The sequence below is a fragment of the Pongo pygmaeus genome, chromosome 17, assembly GCF_028885625.2.
Source record: "Pongo pygmaeus isolate AG05252 chromosome 17, NHGRI_mPonPyg2-v2.0_pri, whole genome shotgun sequence".
NCBI lineage: Eukaryota > Metazoa > Chordata > Mammalia > Primates > Hominidae > Pongo > Pongo pygmaeus.
The window spans coordinates 26,535,504-26,556,437 of NC_072390.2; the positions used below are offsets into that span (position 1 = coordinate 26,535,504).

A 20,934-nucleotide genomic window follows, 5' to 3' on the forward strand; every position below is an offset into this window, starting at 1 on the left:
GCTTGCTTGCTTGTTTGCTTTTTTTTTTTTTTTTTTTGAGATGGAGTCTTGCTCTGTCACCAGGCTGGAGTACAGTGGTGTGATCTTGGCTCACTGCAACCTCTGCCTCCCAGGTTCAAGTGATTCTCCTGCCTCAGCCTCCCGAGTAGCTGGGATTACAGGTGCCTGCCACCACGCCCAGCTAATTTTTTGTATTTTTAGTGAGACGGGGTTTCGCCATATTGCCCAGGGTGGTCTCGAACTCCTGAACTCAGATGATTCACCCACCTCAGCCTCCCAAAGTGCTGGGATTACAGGTGTGAGCCACTGTGCCTGGCCCACTCTGTGTCTTTTAATTGGGGCATTTAGCCCATTTACATTTAAGGTTAATATTGTTATGTGTGAATTTGATCCTATCATTATGATGCTAGCTGGTTATTTTGCCCATTAATTGATGCAGTTTCTTCATAGTGTTGATGGTCTTTACAATTTGGAATGTTTTTGCAGTGGCTGGTACCAGTTTTTCTTTTCCATATTTAGTGCTTCCTGCAGGAGCTCTTGTAAGGCAGGCCTGGTGGTGACAAAATCTCTCAGCATTTCCTTGTCTGTAAAGGATTTTATTTCTCCTTCGCTTATGAAGCTTAGTTTGGCTGGATATGAAATTCTGAGTTGAAAATTCTTTAAGAATGTTGAATATTGGCCCCCACTTTCTTCTGGCTTGTATGGTTTCTGCAGAGAGATCTGCTGTTAGTCTGATGGGCTTCCCTTTGTGGGTAACCCGACCTTTCTCTCTGGCTGCCCTTAACATTTTTTCCTTCATTTCAACCTTGCTGAATCTGATGATTATGTGTCTTGGGGTTGCTCTTCTCGAGGAGTATCTTTGTGGCGTTCTCTGTATTTCCTGAATTTGAATGTTGGCCTCTCTTGCTAGGTTGGGGAAGTTCTCCTAGATATCCTGAAGAGCATTTTGCAACTTGGTTCCATTCTCCCTGTCACTTTCAGCTACACCAATCAAACGTAGGTTTGGTCTTTTCACATAGTCCCATATTTCTTGGAGGCTTTGTTTGTTCCTTTTCATTCTTTTTTCTCTAATCTGTCTTCATGCTTTACTCCATTAAGTCAATCTTCAATCTCTGATATCCTTTCTTCTGCTTGATTGATTTGGCTATTGATACTTGTGTATGCTTCACAAAGTTCTTGTGCTGTATTTTTCAGCTCCATCAGGTCATTTATGTTCTTCTCTAAACTGGTTATTCTAGTTAGCAATTCTTTTAACCTTTTTCCAAGGTTCTTAGCTTCGTTGCATTGGGTTAGAACATGCTCCTTTAGCTCGGAGGAGTTTGTTATTACCCACCTTCTGAAGCCTACTTCTGTCAATTCATCAAACTCATTCTCCATCCAGTTTTGTTCCTTTGCTGGTGAGGAGTTGTGATCCTTTGGAGAAGAGGTATTCTTGTGTTTGAAATTTTCAGCCTTTTTGCGCTGGTTTTTCCTCATCTTCGTGGATTTATCTACCTTTGGTCTTTGATGCTGGTGACCTCTGGATGGGTTTTTTTTGTGGATGTCCTTTTTGTTGCTGTTGATGCTATTCCTTTCTGTTTGTTGGTTTTCCTTCTAACAGGCCCCGCTGCTACAGGTCTGCTGGAGTTTGCTAGAGCTCAACTCCAGACCCTGTTTGCCTGAGTATCACTAGCAGAGGCTGCAGAACAGCAAAGATTGCTGCATGTTCCTTCTTCTGGAAGCTTCCTCCCAGAGGGGCACCTGCCAGATGCTAGCTGGAACTCTCTTGTATAAGGTGTCTGTCAACTCCTGCTGGGAGGTGTCTCCCAGTCAGGAGTCATGGGGGTCAGGGACTCACTTGAGGAGGTAGTCTGTCCCTTAGCAAATCTTGAGCACTGTGCTGGGAGATCTGCTGCTCTTTTCAGAGCCAGCAGGCAGGAACGTTTAAGTCTGCTGAAGATGAGCCCACAGCCGCCCCTTCTCCCAGGTGCTCTGTCCCAGGGAGATGAGAGTTTTATCTATAAGCCCCTGACTGGGGCTGCTGCCTTTCTTTCAGAGATGCCCTGCCCATTGAGGAGGAATCTAGAGAGGCAGTCTGGCTACAGTGACTTTGCAGCGCTGTGGTGGGCTCCGCCCAGTCCAAACGTCCCAGCGGCTTTGTTTACACTGTGAGGGGAAAACCGCCTACTCAAGCCTCAGTAATGGTGGACACCCCTCCCCCCACCAAGCTCTAATGCCCCAGGTCGACTTCAGACTGCTGCGCTGGCAGCAAGAATTTCAAGCCAGCGGATCTTAGCTTGCTGGGCTCCGTGGGGGTGGGATCTGCTGAGCTAGACCACTTGGCTCCCTGGCTTCAGCCCCCTTTCCACAGGAGTGAACGGTTGTGTCTCACTGGCATTCCAGGCTCCCCCGGAGTATGAAAGAAAACTGCAGCTAGCTCAGTGTCTGCCCAAACAGCCACCCAGTTTTGCGCTTGAAACCCAGGGCCCCGGTGGTGTAGGCACCCAAGGGAATCTCCTGGTCTGCGGGTTGCAAAGACCATGGGAATAGCATAGTATCTGGGCCGGAATGCACTGTTCCTCACGGCAGAGTCCCTCATGGCTTCCCTTGGCTAGGGGAGGGAGCTCCCCGACCCCTTGTGCTTCCAGAGTGAGGCAACACCCCACCCTGCTTCTGCTTGCCCTCCAGGGGCTGCACCCACTGTCTAACCAGTCCCAGTGAGATGAGCCGGGTTCCTCAGATGGAAATGCAGATATCACCTGCCTCCTGCATTGATCTCATTCATAGCTGCAGACTGGAGCTGTTCCTATTCAGCCATCTCGTGAGCCACCCAATAAATAAAATTAAAAAAAAAAAAGAAAAGTTTCTTCTTTTTAAGGCTGAATAATTAATATTCCATTAATTATCGTACATGTATGTACATGCCAGATTTTGTTTACCCATTCATCCACCAATCGACACTTTCTTTGTTTCCACCTTTTGGCTATTTTGAACAATGCTGCTATGAACATGAATGTATAAATATCTGTTTGAGTACCTGTTTTCAGTTCTTTTCGGTATATATCCAGAAGTGGCATTGCTGGGTCATATGGTAATTCTATACCTCATTTTTTGAGGAATCACCATACAATTTCCACAGTGGCTACACTATTTTATATCCCACTTAGCAATACGTAAGAGTTCCAAATTCTCTACATCTTCACCAACACTTGTTATTTTTTCACATATAATAGCCATCCTAATGGGTGTGAAGTGGAATCTTGTGGTTTCAATCTGCATTTTCCTAATGATGAGTGACATTGAGCATCTTTCCATGTGCTGTTGGCTATTTGCATATTTTCTTCGGAGAAATGTCTATCAAGTCCTTGCACATTCGTTAATTGGGGTTTTTGTTGCTGTTGAGTTCTTTGGATAGTTTTGCTTTTTCTCTATTATTATGTTCTTAATTTCATTGAGTTATGCTTCATCTTTATTATTTCTTTTCTTCGGCTTGCATTGGGTTTAATTACTGCTTCTTTTCCTAGTTTCTTAAAGTGAAAATTTAGATAAGTTATCCAAGACTTTTTTCTTTTCTAATATAAGCACTTAATGTTATAAATTTCCTCTGTGCACGACTTCAGCTACATCATACAAATTTTTTTTTTTTTTTTTTTTTGAGACAGAGTTTCACTCTTATCGCCCAGCTGGAGTGCAGTGGCGCAATCTCGGCTCACTGAAACCTCTGCCTCCTGGGTTCAAGCGATTCTCCTGCCTTAGCTTCCCAAGTAGCTGGAATTACAGGTGCCTGCCACCATTCCCAGCTAATTTTTGTATTTTTAGTAGAGACTGAGTTTCACCTTGTTGGCCAGGCTGGTCATCATACAAATTTTAATATATTGAATTTGTGTTTTTGTTCCATTAGAAATACTTTAAAATTTCCCTTTTGACTTCTTTTTTACATATGGATTATTTGAAAGTGTATTGTTTATCTTCCACATATTTGGAGATTTTCCAAATATTTTGTTATTATTATTCCAGTTTAATTCAGCTGTGGCATAATACATACTTTATATTTTTTTTAAAAAATTTATGGCCCAGAATATAATCTATCTTGGTGAATGTTTCATGTATATTTGAAAATACAAATTTTTCTTTTGATAGTGTTCAATTAGGTTGAGTTTAATTAGGCCACATATGTCAAATAGGTCTTCTATAGCCTCACTGATTTTCTATTGACTTGTTCTGTTGACTGAGAAAGGAGCATTGAAATCTCCAACTGTAATTCTGAATCTGTCGATTACTTGTAGTTTTATCAATTTTTGTTTCATGTCTTTTGAAACTCTGTTAGGTGCATGTACATTTAAGATTACTGTCGTATTAGTGAATTGACTCCTTTATTATTATATAATGCTCCACTTTTTCCTGGAAATATTTCCTGTTCTAAGGTCTACTTTGTCTGATAGCAATAGAACCACTTCAGCTTTCTTTTGATTAGTGTTTTCATGATACTTCTTTTTCCATCCTTTTAACTCATCCTTAAAGTGGGTTTATTGTAGACAGCAAATAATTAGGTCTTTAAAAAAAAAAAAAAAATACAGCCAGGCGCAGTGGTTCCCATCTGTAATCCCAGCACTTTGGGAGGCTGAGGCGGGTGGATCACGAGGTCAGGAGTTCGAGACCGGACTGGCCAATATGGTGAACCCCGTCTCTACTAAAAATACAAAAATTAGCTGGGCATGGTGGTGTGCGCCTGTAATCCCAGTTACTGGGGCAGCTGAGCCAGGAGAATGGCTTGAACCCAGGAGGCGGAGGTTGCAGTGAGATGAGATCATGCCACCGCACTCCAGCTTGGGTGACAGAGCAAGACTCTTTCTCAAAAAAACAAAAACAAAACAAAACCAACAAAACTGTATAACAAATTTCTTCTTTCAATTTGTAAGTTTAAACTGTTTATAGTTAATGTAATTGTTAATATAGTTGGATTAAATTCACCATCTTGGCTGGGTGTGGCAGCTCATGCCTATAATCCCAGCACTTGGGAGGCCAAGGTGGGCAGATCACTTGAGCCCAGTTCAAGACCAGCCTAGGCAACATGGTGAAACCCCATTTCTACAGGAAAAAAAAAAAAAAAAAAGCTGGGCATGGTGGCACATGCTTATAGTCCTAGCTACTCGAGAGGCTAAGGTGGGAGAATCACCAGAGACCAGAGAGGTCAAGGTTGCAGTGAGCTGTGATCATGCCACTGCACTCCAGCCTCAGCAACAGAGCGAGACCCTGTCTTAAAAAAGGAGAAAAGAAAAAATCAGCATGTTGCTAGTTGTTTTCTATAGACATTTAAAGTCAGTGCTCATCTTGTAATGATTTGTGCGTATAGTGATTTCTAGCAAATTAAAATGACACTAAGAACATAAGCCATTTGGGCCATCTTCTAGTTGGTGGGAAGTCAAAAGCCTGCTTGGATGGTTATTACAAATAAATAAGGAACATGCTACTATATACTTAAGCCAAAACGTTAGTAAATCTGTTTAGACTGTGAGAAGACAGCAAGGAGTCTAAAGACCTGGGGCTCTGACCCGGCTCTACCCCTTGCTAGCTATAGAGATCTGGGCAAGTTGCCTAATCTTCCTGAGACTCAGTTAAATAGACAAAACAATACCGTCTACAAGCAATTAGAGGAACTATCTCTAAATCTTGGGTGCAGTTGAGCTAAAAAAAATCTCTCCATTTGGGAAAGTCCAGAGAAAATGGAATTTCTGAATCTGGATGACAAATGGAATTTCTGAATCTGTTTGATGACTTGTCACAGTAAGCTTGGGAGTATTTTTGTGTACAGGGAGAATAATTAGAATATATGTATAGACCACTGACTGCTGCAAGGATGCAAATGAGAAACTAGGGACTTCAACTAATGCAGAAGGTTGGAGAAGAGGATTTAATTCAATGGGGCTTGAAGACCAATCGGATGTAGGGAATAGAAAAGAAGTCAAGGACCACTCCCAAGTTTCAGATTTGGGAAGCTAGGTAAATAGTGGTTACTTTCACTGAGGTATGAAATATAAGAGGACAAGTTGGAGGGGGCTGGTTTATAAATAGAAGGTAATATCAGTTTTAATGTCAGTTGATTTAGAGGTGTCCATAAAACCAAGGCGGAGATGCCAGTAGGTAGTTTGATGGGTGTATTTGGAGTTCAGGAGTAGTCTTCACTCGTCTTGGAAGTCATCGGTGTACGGGTAGAGGCTGGGCCACTGTACACTGACAGTTGGGCCCTGACCTCTCTCTACTCTGAGCTTCCCCAGGACTTGGTGTGTCTTCCGTGGATTCACAGAGGCTGCTCTGCCACGTGTTCTAGTTATGGATCTGCCATCCCTTGCACCTGAAACTCAAGGGTCGTTGTATTGATCTAGGCCTTGTGCAAAGCAACCTCACAGCAAATTTCAACTGTTACTACAGTGTCACAACAGAAATAATGGGTTCCTTCTATCACATCCTGACCCACTGTTATCACTCTTATGCAGCTTGTAAGTCGAGTTACAAATTCTAGGCAATGCGTTATCTATACACAAGGACTTTCCCTCTCCCTGGTAACGTAAGTCACTTATGGAAAAAGACTAATTTGAGGAAGCTTGTTTGAGAGCTGGAGACACGCGAGGCAAATCTCTTCTGTTGTCATCAACTAATATTCACCCCTCACATTTCATTTTAAAGACTTTAAGCAATTAGTTAAATTAAACCAGCTGCCCACTAGTGACTCCATTTTGAAGCCCCAGGAGATAGAAAGAGAACCAGCTGGAGATGAGTGTACAGAGAATGAACCTGTTGTTTCCCCACTGCTTTACAAGAAATCCACTGTAATTCTCCACAAAGCCGCTCAACTCCAGGATGTTTAGCATCCAGTTCACAGACCAGAAATACAACTTTGTGGCCATAACAAAATCTGCAGATCTTGTGGTCTTGGATGGTTTTTGTTCTTTCTTAGATTATGTTCCTCTCCATCTACATGGATGACTGAAAATTCCTTTTATATATATCTGGCTCTATTTACTTCAGAGTCTCTGTGAGAACCAAATAAGACACTAACCTAGGACAATGAGCTATAAACGTATAAAATATTACTTGCGACTGTTCCACAAAAAGACAGTTCCTAGCTGGGCATGGTGGCTCATACCTGTAATCCCAGCACTCTGGGAGGTGGAGGCAGGCAGATTGCTTGAGCCTGAGTTTGAGACCAGCCTGGGCAACATAGTGAGACCCCCATCTCTACAAAAAATAGAAAAGTTAGCTGGGCACGGTGGTGTGCATGCACCTGTAGTCCCAGCTACTCAGGAGGCTGAGACGGGAGGCTCACCTGAGCCTGGGAAGGTCGAGGCTACAGTGAGCCATGATCACACGAGTGCGCTCCAGCCTGGGTGACAGAGACCTTCTCTCAAAAAAAAAAAAAAAAAAAAATAGGACAGTTCCCTTAAAAAATCTAGAGGAATGGCTGGGCACAGTAGCTCACACCTGTAATCCCAGCACTTTGGGAGGCCAAGGCAGACAGATCACTTGAGGTCAGGAGTTCAAAACCAGCCTGGCCAACATGGTGAAACCCGTCTCCACTAAAAATACAAAAATTAGCCGGTCGTGGTGGAAGGCACCTACAATCCCAGCTACTTGAGTGGCTGAGGGTGAAGCACTGCTTGAACCTGGGAGGAAGAGGTTGCAGTCAGCGGAGATCGCACCACTGCACCAGCCTGGATGAGAGTGTGTCTCAAAAAACAAAACAAAAATCTAGAGGGATCAAACTGCGTTTCAGCTGATCAGACAACGGACTGTTGGACTGTCCAAAGGTGAGACAGGCCACTGACAGCATGAGAACCACTAGCCAAACAGATACTGAATAACCAGCCCCTAAGACAATGTGGGGATTAACAGTCTAGAAAATTTAGCCCTAGTCCCACGCTCACAAATCGTATTCATTGGAAGAAAAACCCAAAAGTATACTTACTGGAAAACCTAAGAATAAAAATTTAATCAGTCTGGGCCAGTGGTTCACACCTGTAATCCCAGTAATTTGAGAGGCCAAGGTGGGTGGATCACCTGAGGTCAGGAGTTTGAGACCAGCCTGGTCAACATGGTGAAACCCTGTCTCTACTAAAAATACAAAATTAGCTGGGTGTCGTGGCGTGCACCTGTAATCCCAGCTACTTGGGAGGCTGAGGCAGGAGAATTGCTTGAACCTGGGAGGTGGAGGTTGCAGTGAGCTGACATCACGCCATTGCACTCCAGCCTGGGCAACAAGAGCGAAACTCAGAAAAAAAAATTAAACTCAAGAGCTATAAACCACACTGCCTTCCTGCAAAGTCCAACTTTAATCCCCAAACTATCCGACTAAACAAGGATAGCACTTTTGTTAATACTACAGTTGACAGACTGAAAATGCAGAAACTAAGATTGAGTTGTAAACATAAAATAGACCACAGATTGCTAAATTAGCTACAAATGCCCATGCCAAACACCACCTCTTTTTTTGTTGAACTTGTCTTTGAGGATCTGTTTCTTGAGATCACTCCTGGTTCCAGGTCCTCTATCAGTCAGGAAGACAGACACCAATGCGGGATATCTAAACAGAAGGATTTAATACGGGGGACTACATGGTTGTTCAAATGCTAAACCAATGAAGAAGTGAAGGAAGCAGCTACCAACCCTAGGGCCCTGGGGGCAAAAAGGGAAGGGCACTGCCACAACTCAGGAGCTCAGAGGAAAGACCCCTGCAAGACTGGGTCCAAGCTTCTGAGGAGGGGAGTGCAGACTTGGAGGAGCAGGACCCTGGGGGGCAGAGGGACTGCTGAGGGTACAGTCCAGCAGGGGCTGGAATGACCCAGCTGGCAGGACACCGAGAAGCCCAGATGCCACTGGTACCTCTGACAGGGCATAGTGAGGTTGGAGCCAGGGGTCCCGCAGGAAGCTGGAGGCTAGAGCCAGTGGTCTGTTGTTGCTCCAGGGAGGCTGATGCGAACGGAAAAATGGCAAGCAAGCCCCTTCTTCCCTCCTGCCAACTTCTAGCTCTCCACCAGCAGATTTTAACAGGAAGAGCAAGAGGGTTTGGCAAATATAGTTGGGACCCCCAACCCCAGCATCACAGAGCAGAACACAGAAGGGCAGGCTGGGAGGTGAGGGTAGGTAAATCACCAGCAGTCGTAATCAACTGTGGCTGATAAAGGCATATACACGAACTAAAAATCTCTTCTGGAGGACACGACAATCCACAGTTTGCTACAGTTCAGTGGCACTAAAGTCCCTGCACACTGCTGTGCTGCCATCGCCACTGTCCATCTTCCCCAGCTGAAACTCTGCACCCAGAAACAATGCCTCATCCCCTCTCCCGCCCCACGTCATCTCTATGAATCTGGGTGCTCCATATACCTTATGTAAGTGGAATCAGGCAGTATCAGTCCTTCTGGGCCTGCTTATTTCACTCAGCATAATGTCTTCAAGGTTCATCCGCGCTGCACATGTGACAGGATTTCCTTCCTTTTTAAGGATGACTATCCCATTGTTTGTAAAACACACATTTTGTTTATCCATTATTTTGCTGATGGACATTGGGGCGGTTTCCACCTTTCGGCTCTTGTGAACAATGCTGCCGTGGGCACTGGTGTACAAGTACCTGTTTGAGTCTCTGCTTTCGATCTTTTGGATATAAAAATTGCTGGGTCATATGGTAGCTCTATGTTCAGCCCTTTGAGAAACCATCAAACTCTTTTCCCCAGTGGAGGACTATGCTTTTCCTGTTTAAACACGGATTAAGCTGTGGAGCTCATGGAGAATACTGTCATGTACCCAATTTATAATTGGATAAATAAATATGGCAACTCAACTTCATTCATAAATACAAAATTTTATTTGCACTTCATTAGTGTAGAAAGACCACAATGCTTTTCATACCACAACACTCAAGACACACCAAGTTATTCAAATACATAATTACTTATTTACCTTGACTAAACAAAACAGTGCAGTTTAATAAAAGATATACCAAAGATAGAGTTCACAAATTCATTATCAGACCAAAAAAAAAAAAAAAAAAAGAACACAGTCTAGGCTTAATCGGAATAAGCTTCACCGTAAAGGGGGAAGTTTTATCATTACAAAGGTACAGAGTGTTTAGGCAAATACACATATGTTCTTTGATATAGTAAAATGCATCTCTTTAAAATTCCTTTAAACAGGATTTGTTTAGGACAGCAGCGTGTTTTAAAATCTTTTTCTATAGTTTCAAAAACATTTCTTTCTTTATTGAATCTTTGTAGTTCTTAAAAGCATAAAGGTACGTCCCTTAGGAAGCCATGAGAGAGATTCTGCGGCCTTAGGACCAAGTCAAATCCAACCCTCTAACTAGTAACACTCTACCGTTATGTAACATTAATAAATAACCTTCAATGACGGCCATGAATGGAGCTTTGCTTCGTGGCAGAAACACTCCAATACTGCAGATGCTACCACTGGGGGAAATGTCTTGTAAATAAAGAAAAAGCACTTAAGATAGCTTTTTTTCAAAAAGTCTTTAGTTTTACAAATTTTCTTTAAAACAGTAAGCAAAGCACCACATTCTCTCTTCTTATCAGAATATCTTCTGTCCTCATAATATAATTAACAAGGACAATTATATTATTTATTTCAAGAAACATTATACCTTTCATTTCTCCCATTCTTCATATTAGAAGTACTAGGTTTCCCAGTGTATGTACACTAGACACTGGGGCAATGAATGAAATATAATAATTTGGAGGGAAATAGGTAACTTATAACCAAAACTTACCCAGGATTGCATATATGCATATTTACAAGTTAGTGTATAGCTCTGACTTGGATTACAAAGTGCGAAAGGAAATTGTCAAAATGATTGTAGTGCAGAATAGAACGTTTTTTCCCCTTTCCAGGAATCATTTCCACTTTGTCTCCAAAGTAGGAAATCAACAGCATCGGACATGTGGTCTTGGTGGAGGCAGTTCTGGCGGTATCTCAGGCTCTGGTTGTAACGAGAGGATACTATTGGACAACTCATTCCTTAAAATATCCAGAGGCATCTAAAGGATAAACAAAAAAGACAAATCCATTTTAACCTTACAAGGTACACATACAGCTGACCCTTGAACATGGGTTTCAACTGCACAGATCCACTCATACATGGCTGCTTTTCAATACAAGTTTCACCTGCCTCTCCTGCCTCCCCACTCGCGTTCTCCTCTGCCTCTGCCACCCGGAAGAGACAGCAAGACCAACCCTCCTCCTCCTCCTCCTCCTCAACCTACTCAATGTGAAGATGACACAGATGAAGACCTTTATGATGATCCACTCCCACTTAACGAATGGTAAATATATTTTCTCTTCCTTATGATTTTCTTAATAACATTTTCTTTTCTCTAGCTTACTTTAAGAATATGGTATAAAATACATATAACATACAACCTATGTGTTAAGTGACTGTTTATGTTATCAGTCAGGCTTCCAGTCAATGATGGGCCTTTCGTCGTTAAGTTTTTAGGGAGTCAAGTTATACTCAGATTTCTGACTGTTTAGGGGCTCAGCACCTCTAGCCCCCTTGTTGTTCAAGGGTCAACTGTAAATGCTTTCCAAATTACACAATTATACAAAAAAACAAAGTATTGTTATTGAAAGTCTCTGATCATTAAAGATCAATTAGACATTAAAATATTAAGCCAAAAAAAAGCCATGTTCAAGACACTTCATATCACAACATGAACAATGCCCAGCCTACTTAATACCCTATGGTAGAAGAGACCAGATCAACCTCATAAACATATATTTTCACAGAACCAGGTAAAATAAAAATACATTAATAAATTTTTTAAATGGTCTGCATTCCAAGGAGTTGTATACTTACTAAAGAAAGACATAACCTACCTTGGCAATTATATAAACTTTTTTTTTTTTTTTTTTTAAATAGAGACAGTGTCTCATTCTGTCACCCAGGCTGGAGTGCAGATACGATCATAGCTCACTGTATCAAATTCCTCAAATTCCTGGGCTCAAGCAATCCTCCTGCATCAGCCTGGGTAGCTGGGACTACTACAACCAGTTACATGCCACTACACCTGGCTAATTTTTTATTTTTTTTTGCAGAGATGGGGTTTCACTATGTTGCCCAGTCTGGTCTTGAACTCCTGGCCTCAAGTGATCTTCCCACCTTGACCTTCCAAAGTGCTGGGATTATAGGTGTGAGCCACCACACCCAGCCTAAACAATTACTTTATTAGAAGCTTTTGAATTATGTTTGAACTGAGCAAATTTCACTTAATAACATAAACTTCAGTTCTTATTTACAATTTTTGAATGTAAGCCTAAAGATGCCTGAAGACACTGCTGCTGCTCAATGAAGCTGTCTAGCAATTTTCTTGCAACTCAGCATCATGGAAAGGTCTCTGTAAGGAAGTGGCTCCCACCAGGGAGCAGAATAGGAAGGGATGCAAGCGCAGCACCACAGGGCTCTCTTTTCCGCTAAGACACCTGCAGACTTGGCTAGGTCTCCATCTGAATTCTCACAGAAAAATGGGGGTGGGAAAAAGAGCAAATGTCAAATAAACACAGCACATTGCTATACCCTGTGAAGTCTACCCTGCCGTACCTTAAGGTGAAGCGAGTATGCCATATACCAACCCCAAGGACAGCAGAAGCCCATGGGTGGGAAACGACTACAGCAGGCCGGGTGCCTGTGGCCGAGTTAACAACCATACCTGGTTCTTGCACCTGAGCACGACTACTGTATTTTGGGTTCTAAATACAAAATTCTCAATAAAAAAGCAATAAAAGAAACAACAGGTTTCAGATGATGTACTTTCATAATGTAGATTCTTTTTTTTTTTTTTACCTTTTTCAGAATGTCATCGACAAGTTTCAGAAATATCTCATCCACATTGAAGTTATCCTTGGCACTTGCTTCACAGAACCGCATCCCAGTGATTTGCTGTGCAAACTGAGAAGAAACACACACCTATTTCCTCTGTGTGGGGCCTCACAGACCAGCGTGTGAGCATGAGGCCTCTGGGCTCAGCTTCAAAGGAAGGGCTGGGATTAAGGGGTAGAAAGTCCCACTGATGCTCAAAGATAAGGTTCACAAGTGTAGCAAATTCTTACATTATAAGCAAAACAAAAGACAATAAAAATCCTTAAGGTGATGCCAGGACCTTCCAGTGAAATCAGTTGCCTAAGTTTCTAAAAGTGTAACATATCTGACATTTAAAATGTGAATAGCATCGTTTCTCCATGATTCAATCCTTAGCAAAAACCAAGGAAGTTTAAAGTACGTTAAAGTAAATTATAAAAGCAACTTTATGGCTTAAAATATGTTTCTCTGTATAAAATGTCAGGTTAGATAATAATGCTGTATACACTAATGTGTTTTTTTCTCCCTCCATTTCAGAATGAATTTAAAGGAGCAGGAAGTCAAAAAAGTGCAAACAAATTAGGAGGATGTGACTGAGTTATCACTGTATTGATAATTTCTTTGTAATCTTTGAAATAAGTAATTTATTAAAAGAAACAGTACCTCAAGCGCTAAGCACAGTGTGTAGCAACCGTGCCTCCCACGCCCTCTCACCTTTTCCCCCTGCTGCCTGGTGATTTCTCTGTCCGTTTCACAGTCCAACTTATTTCCAACTAAGAGAAGCTCTGCATCTTCTGAAGCATACTGTGGAATTTTAAAAGAAGCCACATTTCAAAGATGGGCATCGCCATATACTGACAGCGGAAATATAAACCGATACAGTATTTTTCGCTAATTTACATTTGTCCATTCACTTCCACTGTCTTTGAGGTTCTACCAGGTCCCAGGCAGGACTGGGCAGTGGTGCGAGGCAGGGCTCACTGCGTCTTAGGAAGAACTGGGGCACAGGCATTAAGAACCACAATGCTCTTGGCTGTTGACCCAACAATTCCCAAGACCTCTTTCTAAGGAAATGATTGAACATACAGGCAAAGCTCCACACTCAAAATGGTTATCAACTGAATAAAACCTACAAGTCAAACAAAATGGCTCAAGAATCAAGTTATTTTAAAAACACAGGCATTTAAAAAAACACACGCTTCAGAAGAACACAGAGTGACACAGGAAGGACTCCGTGACAGAATATTCACAAAATAAGCAAGATGTAAAGCTAAATACAGTGAAGCCAATTTGGTTTTTCAGGATGCCAGAGGTACAGATTTCTTATTTACTTTTGTGCTTTTCTTCATTTTCCAAATTTCTATAATGAAGGTATCATTAATTTTATAACCAGGAAAAAAGTTAAGCTACATTTCTAAGTTTAAAAATACATATAGGCACAATAAGATTTCTCTTTAAAAATGAGGTTAAAATCTCTTGAGCAACTAACTTGTTCTAAAAAGTTATTTGAAACAGATTGCAACAAAAGGAACCTGAATGGTGTGGCCGTGGGCCAGTCATGCAGCCAGGTGAGGAGTGCTGGCCCCTTATCAGGGAGGTGTGGGTAATAGTGACAGCACCCGCTGCAGGGCTGGGGCAATGGGCCCCGCACTCAGGAAATGATGCTCTCACTCAAGTAAGGTGAAAAGCAGCAGTTGATGACAAAAGGAAGACAGCATCAGACCTCAAGACCTGGGCACAGACTCACAAACTCAAGTACCAAATGGGGTAGGATTTAGGCCATTTCTTTTGATTTTGTATTCATCCTATTAGTTCTAAAGGTTTTAGACTATGAGGACTGTCCGCTTCTAATTTCCACAGGATTGCACTCTGTGACTTCCATATCAGGGAACATCAGTATCCACTGATGTGCCAATGGAGGGCCTGGTATGACTGATGCCCAGTGCAGAGCAGGCCGGGGCAGGGGCCCCGCCTCAGGTCTGATCCAATCTTGCAACCCTGATCCTAACAATTTTTTTTTTAATTAAAAAAAAAAAAAAAAAGAGAGAGAGAGAGATGGAGTCCCACTATGTTGCCCAGGCTGGTCTCGACCTCCTGGGTTCAAGTGATCCTCTTGCTTTGGCCTCCCAAAGTGCTGGGATTACAGGTGTGAGTCACCATGCCCGGCCACCAATCCTAACACATTTTAAAGAGGCATACATCATCAATGACATGCTTGGTAAAGCTGGCAAACATTCTCCAATGTTATCTAGCAGACAGGTTTAAATACAATGTGTAGATAAAATCCAATTTATATTGCATATGCTTGTTATGCAGAAGAACTAAACATGAAATTACTGCACGAGGGGAAGAAAACTCAAAATGTGGTCAATGGTATATCATCACATCCCACTCCCAACTGCTCTGCCTTCTAAATGTGTATTTGGGAACATGTTTCTTAGAGGAGAACCCACGGTTTACATTAACCACAGGGACACAAGCCTATCTGTATGATTCAATCACGAGCCAAAGGAGAACTTAAGCTCCTCTTGTTCAAAATGAGGAGCTAAAGGGCATCTATAATTGTGAGGACAGATGTCCAGTGGGTGATGGAGGCATGTGGGACATCCACAGGCACCGTGGAGAAGGCCATCTCCTCAAGGTTGTCACTCAGGGGACGTGCATGAGATGAGTGTCCAAGTGACCTTTCTGCAGAAATGAAATGTCTTATATCTATTCCATGAAAGCAGCTGGATGTAGTGGAATGAGCATGTTTGGCCTCTGTAGTCGAGACAGTCCATGCTACCAGAAGAAAAATCCTGATTCTGGATAAATTTAATTCTTCTTTGCCTCATCCACAATACAGGACTACATCCCTATCCCGAAGGCTATATGTGGGCTAAATGATGTTTAGTCTGTATGAAAACATGCTCAATACATGTGTTTCCCCTCCTTCTTTTAATAATGATTAAGACTCACAAGCAGAGAGTTCACACTGGACAGAAAAATGCAACATTTACCTTATCAATCATCTTCATCCATTTCGGCAAATCATCAAACGTCTCCTTCTTAGTGATATCATATACTAATATGATCCCCTTGGCACTTCTGTAATAAGCTGAGGTAATGCTGTTGAATCTCTCCTGACCTGCTGTGTCCCTAAGAAAAAGCAGCCAAAGTCAGTTCCCAAACAATGCCCGAAGTGAGCACCACCACATTCCAATGCAAACATAGATTATGCGGCAGTTTTTCTGCGAAAAAGGAACGAGAGTAACCCCTATTTCTCTTAGACCTGATGACCACACTTAAAGAAAGTAGGAAAAATTTAGGTTGACTAAAACTATGACATAGAAAATTACCTTTGTATTTAACAACTAAATTAGATTAATGGAGATGGATTATGAACCAAGATCAACATACTCTCCTGAATAACTTTTTCCCTCGAGACAGAAAATCAGCAACAGGAATGCTAATATAACATCAAAATATATGATGTTTTTCTAAAATAAAATGGGGGAAAAGTTTTTAAAATACAGAATTTCCAAACAATCAATCCCTAAGAATTCACATTGTAGGTGATTTACAAAACCATTTGTCATACCCAAGAGCAATAATGCCACACAAGAAACACACACTTGATACACATGCATGACCCACTCCAAGCTCACACACACAATAAATGGTGGGCATCCTAGGATTGTGAAAATGAATGCCCTCCAAGCCACAAAGAATTCATTTCTCAGAGCTCACTAACCACCACCTAGAGTGCTGGGGGCAGGTGTGGGGCACATGTGGCAGCTTACGATGACCACTTCAGATGAGAAAAGAAGATCCACAGTTACAACCCTAGCAGGCACAGTCAGGCCAGCAGCACTGAGTCTGTGGAGACAAGCAGGGCCAGCTCTTGAGAACGCCTCTATCTGGGTCTGGCAACTGGAAGCTCCTCAAGTCTGCACTGACAACTGTGCACAGCCACTACTGTCAGCCACAGTAGCTTTTCTGAACAAGTTACACTCAAACAAAACATCAATAAGTCCCAATTACTTTTTTTTTTTTTTTTTGGAGACAGAGTCTAGCTCTGTCACCCAGGCTGGAGTGCAATGACATGATCTTGGTTCACTGCAACCTCCGTCTCCCAAGTTCAAGCGATTCTCCTGCCTCAGCCTCCTGACAAGCTGGGATTACAGGCATGCACCACCACGCCTGGCTGATACTGTATTTTTAGTAGAGACGGGGTTTCACCATGTCGGCCAGGCTGGTCTCAAACTCCTGATCCACCTGCCTTGGCCTCCCAAAGTGCTGGAATTATAGGTGTAAGCTACCAGCCCAGCCTCCAATTACTTTCAAACCAAGATTTTGAAAATTAGAAAACAAGAATTTTCATAGCAAAAAAGATCCAAAAATCCTGTACGAAGTAAAACTTCTAATTTTTTTTCAAATGAAATATCTTTCCAGAGTGAAATTTTGTGCAGAAATGAAGCATAAAAGTAATTTTTAATTTCTTACCTCATACCTGAAGGATTAATGTTAGCCAACATTAGCTTTGTAATCAATGTGCTGACCTTCTAGAATAAATCATAAGGGTACAAGGAAATTTAATACTCTAAATTATAGATGTGCACTTGACCATATTTCTTCCCCTTACAAAACCATAACTTCTGTTCTAGAAGGTTCTGAGTCCCCAATCTACTACACTCAGAGGGAAATGGACATGGAGGGAGCCCGAGGAACAGTGAAGATGTGCTGGGAACTGGGCAGTAGGCTGCTTTTTCCCAATTTTCTCAGCAGCACTGGCTCAAAGGCTCCCTGGCTTGGATGACAGCCGTATCTGAGTCGCTCTGCTGTCAGCAGGGCAGGAGTGGGCAGAGTCTCATGGCACCCAGGCACTATTCTTGGCCCCATGACTTGGCTTCTTGGAAAACTCAACCTCTCTGAGCTGAGCTCTGTTTCCTCCTGTGTAAAATGGTGGAAGCTGTAACACCTCTATGGTAGGCAGTTATCAACAACATGAAAATGTAGAACAATTGACACTACTTAAGTCTACAACTCTCCTTTAACTGACATGGATTGTTAATATCTGGTTTTGTTGAAAAGATGACCAATAGTCCCACACTGATGAAAAATGCTGTAGAATTAGCCTTGTTAGGCCGGGTGCGGTGGCTCATGCCTGTAATCCCAGCAATTTGTGAGGTTGAGGTGGGCAAGTCACCTGAGGCCATGAGTTCAAGACCAGCCTGGCCAACATGGTGAAACCCCCGTCTCTACTAAAAATATAAAACTTAGCTGGGCACGATGGCAGATGCCTGTAATCCCAGCTACTCACAAGCCTGAGGCAGGAGAATTGCTTGAGCCCAGGAGGCAGAGGTTGCAGTTAACTGCGATTGCACCACTGCACTCCAGCCTAGGGGACAGAGAGCAAGACTCCATATCAAAAAAACAAAAACAAAAACAAAAAACAAACCAGAATTGGCTTTGTTATTTTCTTAACCCTAGACAGAATAGGTGGTCAAAGGAAAAGGGAGGAGAAATACCAGATAGGTTTGCAAATACAGTAAAGTTCATTAATACCCAACTGCTCATTTGAAATCTAAAAGCATTCTTTTTTTTCCAGGCTGACACTTGCCACATCCACAAGAAGAACGTAAGCACATCAATCAGTACGGATGCCAGCTGAGCCCTGTTTCTCCTTTTTAAACCAAATATAAAATTTGAAGGCCTCCCACAACCATCTGAACGGACCTCCCCTTCGGCCAGGGCACTCTAAAATTTAACCTGAAAGGCTGGTGCTGGCCATGATGGGCAGTGGGGGTCAGACATTCCTCACTCTACCCTCCAGCATGAACATGAACACATACTTTAAGTCTGGTAAGAAACGTTTAGTCTCTTCTCTCTGAAGCCAGCTACTTAGAGGCTTCATCTACATGATAAAACCTAGGTCTCCACAACCCCTTATAGTAACCCAGACATTGCTTTCTATAGATAATAACTCTTTCAACCAACTGCTAATCAGAATATGTTTAAATCTACCTATGACCTGGAAGCCCCAGCCCCTTTGAGCTGTCTCACCTGTCCAGATCAAACCAGTGTAAATCTTACATGTATTGATTAATGTATTATGTCTCCCTAAAATGTACAAAAGCAAGCTGTACTCTTGACCACTTTGGGCACAGGTTGTCAGGACCACCTGATGCTGTGTCATAGATGTGTCCTTAGCCCTGGCAAAATAAACTCTCTAAATTGACTGAGACCTGTCTCAGATACTTTTTGGTTTATATCTTGTATTATGATAAGCTTAGAAACTGTTTGAGAACCTCTGCAAATTTCTAATTCCAATAAGGCTCAATGGAGAAGGATTCCAATCAGGAAGGACTAACACTTGCAAAGCGATTTCTTTAAAGACCATCTATGATTTAGCTTTACCGAAAGAACCCCAACCAAGTGCGCCACAGTGGAGTAAGCTGGCGGGCAACAGGCTCTTCCATGCAAGGCCATCAGAGCCTCTCACCACACAGCAGGGAGTTCCTCAAAGGGGAGGAGAACACTTCCCTTAGGCACCTGTGGGACTGGGTCCCTAAAAACACCCCTTGGCTATGTTGTTATAATTTATGGCTTCCTTCAGAGGAGAGCTGCCACCAAATTAGTTCACATCAGTGATGTCTTATTGTCAAACAAGCAGAAAAGCTCACTGGCAAATTCATTTCCACATAAAGCAAAGCCATTTGCTTTGCCTGAGAGGATATGAGGATCCCCTGCTGCCCTGAGTGGAAGGTGAGGAGGGCAGAGGTGGGTATGTTTCTGTCCACCCAGGTCCTGCAGTACACCATCAGTAGACATGTGCTGGTAACATGTTTAAAAATTAGACAGTTGATGCCATGTCAGGCAAGGCAAAGAAACTTCACATTTTGGCCTCAGAACTGCAAAAACAAAAAAGGAAATCTGAAGAATATGATAGACGGAGACTGAATTCTTCAGGATTTCTAAAAGCAACTTAAAGACCGCACTAATAGTCATCTTCAAGGTGGCTGAGAAGGAACAGAGTTAGATACCATTTGGTTTCCATAAAGAGTCAATGAATAAAATTATTTCTCTAATCCTAGACATTTAGGGTATACTTTACTACTTCCAAACCAATAAAGAGTTAAATCTTTCAGAGGATGGTTTACCATCCTCACAAGTTATGGCTTGTCTAAATTAGGATTCGATCAAATGCTTTTAATGTTGAAAAACATTCTGTGCTATTTGAGTACTGTTACGAAACACCGCATTTCTTTAAAAAGTTAAAAATAATAAGCATTTTTTCTACTCTGAAATCAGTGGTTAACACAATATCGCTGAACCACAAATTTAAATAACAATCAGATTTAAGGTCTTCGATAAGCATTTTAGGAATTACATACTTCAATAAACTTTTATTCTAGGTAATTTTCATCTGGTTTTCAGTATAAGTCAACTCACATGCACTTCCAGACACATTCAATGACTTAAGAATCCAGAAACTGGAGGCACAAAACCAGAGAAATTGCAGATAATAGAAGTCTTAATAAAAACAATCAAAGAACAGGGATAGTAAAAGGCAATTTTGATGTAGCTTAAAATGTTTTTGCATGAATAGCATACTTAGGAATCTTAGAAACATTAAGAAGCTCACCATTAAGAAGTTAGCTGCCTCTACTGACTTTAAGTCCAATGTAAAGAAAGAGGATAGAAACCTCAAAATTCAAAACCTGAGGCAATCGTTCTAACGCAAATGAGCAAACTGATTTAGCTGACAAAAATCCCAATGAGGAAACATGAACTAGTTCAGCACTCCCCATTTAAGCCCATTCCTTAAATGCCACTGTTTGGGCCTGGCTCTGAAGGCTGGGGGTAGAAAAGCATGTTTCTTTGAGAGGCGATTCCACACTCCCAAAATATTTGGGTTGAGAAAGCTTTTATTTTCTATTCCTCTCAAAAGTGCCTTTGCTTGATTTATTTCCCTTACATACTAAATTATCTGCTATCATGTACGGCCAAAGAATAATAAATGAAATGTTGATTCCATTCAGCAAGTATTTCTTAAATATCTACTATGTGCCAGCACCATAAAAATCCAACACAAATCTCTACTTTTCAGA

General features: G+C 42.0%; 1 protein-coding gene across 1 annotated transcript in view; it reads right to left on the reverse strand.

The window, feature by feature from the left end:
• Nucleotides 1–9,815: 9,815 nt before the first annotated feature.
• RAB12 (RAB12, member RAS oncogene family) overlaps nt 9,816–20,934 on the reverse strand; it is a 29,860-nt gene continuing 18,741 nt past the window's right edge. Inside the window, exons 3-6 of the mRNA XM_054460843.2 lie at nt 15,841–15,979; nt 13,556–13,645; nt 12,827–12,931; nt 9,816–11,024 (exon numbers count right to left, since the gene is read on the reverse strand). Coding sequence (XP_054316818.2) covers nt 10,911–11,024; nt 12,827–12,931; nt 13,556–13,645; nt 15,841–15,979 — 448 coding nt within the window. The 3' untranslated portion in view covers nt 9,816–10,910. The remainder of the gene's footprint in view (nt 11,025–12,826; nt 12,932–13,555; nt 13,646–15,840; nt 15,980–20,934) is intronic.